General features: G+C 35.3%; 1 protein-coding gene across 1 annotated transcript; it reads left to right on the forward strand.

Annotated features, from left to right (window-relative positions):
- Positions 1 to 5,131: 5,131 nt before the first annotated feature.
- Positions 5,132 to 6,635, forward strand: LOC112012986 (phenolic glucoside malonyltransferase 1). Its single transcript, XM_024045365.2, has one exon. The coding sequence runs from the start codon at positions 5,216 to 5,218 to the stop codon at positions 6,611 to 6,613; it is 1,398 nt and encodes a 465-aa protein (XP_023901133.2). The 5' UTR covers positions 5,132 to 5,215; the 3' UTR covers positions 6,614 to 6,635.
- Positions 6,636 to 7,419: the final 784 nt, after the last annotated feature.

Below are 7,419 nucleotides of genomic sequence, written 5' to 3' on the forward strand. Positions count from 1 at the left end.
ATATATATATATATATATATATGCGTAAAAGCCTCTTGTAGGGTTAGGATTTGTGGTCCAAGCCCTAAAACAATAAATTTATAGAGTGTGTATGATAGAGCTAGGTTGACTGTAGAGCTTATAACGGTTGACCACAACGTCCCAGTATAAACCAGCATGAAAATACACGTAAAGATCAAGTAAGTTCAAATCCGAAGAGACTTATGATAAATTGAATATAGGTTACAATTCTTAGGGTTACAGTAAGACCTCTCTTTTATCTTTTTTCTCCTTTTTTCCTTCTTTTTCACCTCCTCCCCGCTATTAGGAGCTCTTCTTCTTTATATAACATACTGCCCCATCATCCCCATCGTCCACTTGTTCTTCATCTAACTCTCTATTTGAGTGCATGTCATGTCATGTATCTCCCTCAGCTTTTTGTGAGTGGCGGTAGCTGAAGTTATACTGTTCAGGAGTCTTCTCCACATAAATGCGGCCAGAAAAGTTGTTGCAGTGCATTTAATACGGTGGTGACAGTTTTTCCTTTTAGATATTTCTCCATTCCTCTTATCTCCAGGCGTGCCCAAAGCTTATCTAGACTGCTGAAGTCACTAGTAAACTCATTCGAACCCCCCAGATATTTATATGACCCCGAATCTTTTCATCTGAGGATAATGATCTCTTCGGAACACTGATGCTCTCTTCAGACGGAGTTTCTTCGTCCTCATGTATCCTTCTTTCACGCGAAGTACCCCTCGACAATTTTAGCCTCTTCGAACATACAATAACCTTCACATTGGGCTTTAGGCCCATTACATATGGTTAGGCTTTTCCCTCCACACCTCTAATTAAGGATGGTTTCACTAAATCAATAAGATGACCAAAGGAAGCCAGGGAACTTTCAGTACTCTTCAAAGCATTTATAACCACTTTAGAATCTCCCTCCAAAATGATCGAAGCTCCCTTGCAAACCAAATTGCTCGAACCGATGCCATGGCCTCCACATCGTTAGAAGAAGGATTGGAACATTCTTAGGAAGAGAGGCTCGCACCCTACCCTAGTTATCTCGAACAATCACCCCGAGACTTGATTCATTTGTTTCTCTAAATGTAGCTCCATCAAAATTGACCTTCAAGCTAGGAGCTGGAGGTGGTCTCCATATAACCCGAGAGGAGAAAGCTTCTTGAGACCTGGGAACATAAATAGGTAAGTGACGAACTTAGTTTGAAAGTGCCTGAGAAGCCAATGGAAGTACTTGGGCAATCGGAAATTCCTTGGAGGGAGTTCGTATAATAACTTCTAAATTTCATATATTTTTTTAAAATATAATCTTTTCATATGTATATAACATTAAAATAAAACTCAAGATCATACTTAAGAAATATCTTACTTATACAATATATTTCTTTAAAAGGAATATTTTTAAAATTTAAGTGAATTCCATATGTACATAGCAATTATAAATATAAATAATTTGTGTAACGGATTATACTTCTACTAAACGTCAAGCCTAGGATTTCTATACATAACAATCATTTCTATGGGTGTTGAGCTAGGATTTCTGCTGTACGAATTATACTTCTCTAGGAGTAATGCTGGACAAATTGTACTTCTCAATACCAGGTTTTATTCTATTATTGTTATTTTCCTTAATCATTTTCATTTTATTTGTTCTAGAAATAATATTTGAAGTTTTCTTTGTTTACTACATTGTTTTTGTCAAAATGCTAATTAATTTCTTGAATAATACTTCTGTATATATCATGTATATATTTTGTGTTGTTGAATTTCACAAATTGAAGTCACAAGTTTGGAATCATTTAGAGTTGGCTAAAAAAAAAAAAATTNCTCTCTCGATAGAAATATTTCTCTCCTTCTTCCAAACACCTAAAACTCAAGCTTTTCATCTTCCTCACTTCATTTCCAGTCTCAAGATCTTTGTTCTTCATCTAGTATGATACATTCTCCCTCTTTATCATGCATTTCATGATCTTTGACCTAACTTTTGGGGTTTTTGAAATTGTTTGAGATTTTTTTTCAAAACTTTTGAGTTTTTTGTTAAAATTTTGGGATGGGTTTTTGTTCAATTGGCTTTAAAATATCATGCATTGCATCACATTTGCATTATAACAATGTTTCATTCATTTAAATGTGTGTTTACTTTGTTGCAATGATTGTGTGTTGTTAGGATTGGATTGGGCTGAGCTCATGATGTCTTTAACTTTGCATGTCATATATTCATGCATTTTCATGCATACGTACCAATATTTTTCTATATTTTGATACTAAACTGCTTTGGTGCTTTTCTGCGTGTCTCTCTCTCTCTTCTTCTTGCGTTAGTCTGCTCTATGGCACCTAAATGCAAATCTATTATGTCCTAGAACTCTCTACGTTCTGGGCATCTTCCTCTAATCCTACCCCCTCTCATGTCAGGTTCCGTGATGAGAAGGCCAAGTCGGACATCTCAAAGAACTTTTCACGATGTAGCATTCATTTGAAACACTAAGTCGTTCTATTGGATTTTTTCTTTATTGACCTTCCCACTGTCATCTACAGTCGAGGTTGGGAGTCACTGTGTGGCATCCTGGTCACGTGCCCTTTCATGATCATACAGGAGTTTTACTCCAATATACACGGAATTGACACTTCTGTACCTCATTTCTTCTCTAGCGTTAAAGGTATGCGCATTGTAGTTACTCCGAAGATTGTTTTTGAGATGTGAATATGTAAAATATATATATATATATATATATATATGCGTAAAAGCCTCTTGTAGGGTTAGGATTTGTGGTCCAAGCCCTAAAACAATAAATTTATAGAGTGTGTATGATAGAGCTAGGTTGACTGTAGAGCTTATAACGGTTGACCACAACGTCCCAGTATAAACCAGCATGAAAATACACGTAAAGATCAAGTAAGTTCAAGTTCGAAGAGACTTATGATAAATTGAATATAGGTTACAATTCTTAGGGTTACAGTAAGACCTCTCTTTTCTCTTTTTTCTCCTTTTTTCCTTCTTTTTCACCTCCTCCCCGCTATTAGGAGCTCTTCTTCTTTATATAACATACTGCCCCATCATCCCCATCGTCCACTTGTTCTTCATCTAACTCTCTATTTGAGTGCATGTCATGTCATGTATCTCCCTCAGCTTTTTGTGAGTGGCGGTAGCTGAAGTTATACTGTTCAGGAGTATTCTCCACATAAATGCGGCCAGAAAAGTTGTTGCAGTGCATTTAATACGATGGTGACAGTTTTTCCTTTTAGATATTTCTCCATTCCTCTTATCTCCAGGCGTGCCCAAAGCTTATCTAGACTGCTGAAGTCACTAGTAAACTCATTCGAACCCCCCAGATATTTATATGACCCCGAATCTTTTCATCTGAGGATAATGATCTCTTCGGAACACTGATGCTCTCTTCGGACGGAGTTTCTTCGTCCTCATGTATCCTTCTTTCACGCGAAGTACCCCTCGACAATTTTAGCCTCTTCGAACATACAATAACCTTCACATTGGGCTTTAGGCCCATTACATATGGTTAGGCTTTTCCCTCCACACCTCTAATTAAGGATGGTTTCACTAAATCAATAAGATGACCAAAGGAAGCCAGGGAACTTTCAGTACTCTTCAAAGCATTTATAACCACTTTAGAATCTCCCTCCAAAATGATCGAAGCTCCCTTGCAAACCAAATTGCTCGAACCGATGCCATGGCCTCCACATCGTTAGAAGAAGGATTGGAACATTCTTAGGAAGAGAGGCTCGCACCCTACCCTAGTTATCTCGAACAATCACCCCGAGACTTGATTCATTTGTTTCTCTAAATGTAGCTCCATCAAAATTGACCTTCAAGCTAGGAGCTGGAGGTGGTCTCCATATAACCCGAGAGGAGAAAGCTTCTTGAGACCTGGGAACATAAATAGGTAAGTGACGAACTTAGTTTGAAAGTGCCTGAGAAGCCAATGGAAGTACTTGGGCAATCGGAAATTCCTTGGAGGGAGTTCGTATAATAACTTCTAAATTTCATATATTTTTTTAAAATATAACCTTTTCATATGTATATAACATTAAAATAAAACTCAAGATCATACTTAAGAAATATCTTACTTATACAATATATTTCTTTAAAAGGAATATTTTTAAAATTTATGTGAATTCCATATGTACATAGCAATTATAAATATAAATAATTTGTGTAACGGATTATACTTCTACTAAACGTCAAGCCTAGGATTTCTATACATAACAATCATTTCTATGGGTGTTGAGCTAGGATTTCTGCTGTACGAATTATACTTCTCTAGGAGTAATGCTGGACAAATTGTACTTCTCAATACCAGGTTTTATTCTATTATTGTTATTTTCCTTAATCATTTTCATTTTATTTGTTCTAGAAATAATATTTGAAGTTTTCTTTGTTTACTACATTGTTTTTGTCAAAATGCTAATTAATTTCTTGAATAATACTTCTGTATATATCATGTATATATTTTGTGTTGTTGAATTTCACAAATTGAAGTCACAAGTTTGGAATCATTTAGAGTTGGCTAAAAAAAAAAAATTTAACAGTATGTTTTGTATATTGTAAATAACTTATAATGAAATTGTTATTCACGTGAAACAATTATTTGATTATTTAGCATCTTCATTACAAAAAATAGTTATTTTTTAAAGATAATTATTCCTTAAATTGGGGAATAACTATTTCTCTCATAATTGCATGAAATTTATGGGCTAAAGAGAAATGGTCTTTTGGTCAAGACTCATGACCATGCCACGAGGTTCGCCTTAATTGTAGTAAATTCCTTCGTTAAGGCCTAATTAATAGAACTTTTTTTCATTTTTAGTAATATTTATTTTCCTTAACAACCTTTAGATTAGTTTGTTTTGGGAAGTCTCTTAGAAACATTAGTTTCAATTTTTGTAATTATCTCAAGTTTGCTATTTTTGGTAAAATTTAGATCACCTAATGATATGATAAGCATGAATTAAGGTTTTTTGGACGTTTTCCTAGCCGCCCAAAGCTTTCTTTTTTACTATTTAAAAACATTGTAATGTCCAAAGCAATTTAGTTACTAGATTGATAAAAGTTCAAACTTTTATCTATTATTTCTCTGGGATTCCAAAAACCTATCACCTTATAAATTCAGAGAATCATGTGTTTGCAATATTATAACTACGTTATAAAATATTCACATAGGCATCACTGTGATCTTATCTCCCTCTCTCTCGTTCTCTCATGGCGACACAAAGCTCATTGAAAATATTGGAGGTCAGTACAATCTCTCCGTCCTCAGACACCCCAAACACAGCCTCTGAGATCTCTCTGCCACTAACTATCTTTGATCTCTTTTTCTTAAAAACCGCACCAATTGAGGTTCTTTCCTTCTACTCACATGCTAACTTAGACCATTTTTCCTTTGACTCAATCCTCTCCAAACTCAAGCACTCACTCTCTCTCACTCTCCCACACTTTCTCCCACTTGTAGGGAAACTAACATGGCCTCCTGATTCTCAAAAACCCATCATTCATTACACCCCTGGTGATTCCATTTCACTCACTATAGCTGAATCCGATGCCAACTTTGACAGTCTATCTGGAGACCATGTAACTGAAGCTAGAAACTTTTGTCATCTCATTCCCCACTTGGAAACATCAGACTCAAAAGCTTCAATTTTGACATTGCAAGTCACTCTCTTTTCAAACAAAGGGTTTTGCCTTGGCGTTGTTGCGAACCATGCGGTTCTTGATGGGAAAGCCATGTCATTGTTCTTGGACTCATGGGCTTATATAAGCAAACTTGATAAAGACTCAACTTTATTGCCAGAACTAACACCATTCATCGACAGAACTGCTGTCAAATACCCGGCTACACTCGACTCTATGTTCTCAGACGGTTTCTTAGCGACAAATAGCCGAAGCCTTAAGCCACAGAATTTCGAGGATCCAACAGAAGACATTGTTCGATGCACATTCAAGTTAAGCCGTGCAGACATAGAAAAACTCAGGAAAAGGGTTTTTTCATGGGGGGACAAGGTTGGTGATGAAGCTAAAACAAAGACAGTGGAACCATTTCAGTTATCAACCTTTGTCCTTACATTTGCATATATAATGGTTTGTGTGGCAAAAGCCAAAGAATTAGAAAGTAACAAATTGATCTGCCTATATATCCCAGCTAATTATCGGTCTCGTTTAGACCCTCCTGTTTCAACAAATTATTTCGGTAATTGTGCTGGAGCAGGTGGTATAGTTGCCCAAGCAAGAGAGTTAATGGAGGAAATTGGGTTGGCCAATGCTGCTTATAGGATCATTGATGGCATCAAAAAGATTGAGGGATTTCTTGATGAAGCAGAGAAATGGATTAAACTGGCGACAGGACAGATGGGAGCTGAAGGATCCCAAACCCTACCGGAAATTATTACGGTTGCATGGTCAAACAAATTCAAGGATTATGAGAGGGATTTCGGGTGGGGGAGACCTCAGAAAGTGGCACTCACGAATATACACAGAACTAGAGCAACTACTATAGCGGAAAGCAAAAATGGGAATGGAGGAGTTGAAGTTGGTGTGGTCTTAAAGAAGCATGAAATGGACCTATTTGCTTCTCTTTTTGTTACTGGTTTACAAAGCCTTTAAGATCATATCATTATGTTTTTACAAGGTGCTTTAGAGAGAGAAAGAAAATAAGAATTTTGTTTTCATTACTCGCTAAATATTAAATAAAGACAACTTATATACTCCTCTCCAAGTGTACGACTCAATTGTCTTTTTTTTTTTTTTTTTTTTTGAGAGAGTTTCAACTTATAGCGTCTGTTTTTTATAATAACTCTTTATCATCAGATCAAAACATCAATTAGTAGGAACAAAGCCAAGACTTGAAATTTGGGGGCAACTTTGTTGTTGGTTGTGTGCAGTAACTCTAGCTTCAGACTTAGTTGCTTAACAGTTAGTGATTTTTTTTTTTTTGCGTTTTTTATGTGTGCATCTAGGTATAAACAAAATTATTTTGTTTAAAATTTTTTTTAAGGGTCAGGTTGTTTATTTTTGGTAAAATTGGTTGATTGAATTTAATTGTTTTTAGTTTTAATATTGGTAATTTTTATTATTGAATAATTTTTTTGGGCTTATTTATTTTGCTTTAGATTTTAGATTTGACCTTTAAAAGGAGGAAGATACTAGAATTAATAACTTTTTTTACAAATTATTAATGTGGTGAGTAGTTATTAGTAAGTAAAAATGTTATGTAAATGATGGGCTCAGATGCAAACCAGTAAAATTTTACTACCTCAGCAGTTTGTAAAAATGTTAAAGAAAAGTTTGTGGCTAGAGTAGTACTCTTAAAAGAATCAATGATAATGTTATTAAGGGAGGTAAAGTGTGATTTTATAGAATAAAATTGCTAAAATTGGTGCCTATGTATATATTAATTATTTTTTAAAAAA

The sequence above is a fragment of the Quercus suber genome, unplaced genomic scaffold (genome assembly GCF_002906115.3).
Source record: "Quercus suber isolate HL8 unplaced genomic scaffold, Cork oak 2.0 scaffold_104, whole genome shotgun sequence".
Taxonomy (NCBI): domain Eukaryota; kingdom Viridiplantae; phylum Streptophyta; class Magnoliopsida; order Fagales; family Fagaceae; genus Quercus; species Quercus suber.

Excerpts from the sequence above, each read along its gene's own strand:
- LOC112012986 (XM_024045365.2), top strand. The coding sequence starts at position 5,216 with ATGGCGACACAAAGCTCATTGAAAATATTGGAGGTCAGTACAATCTCT.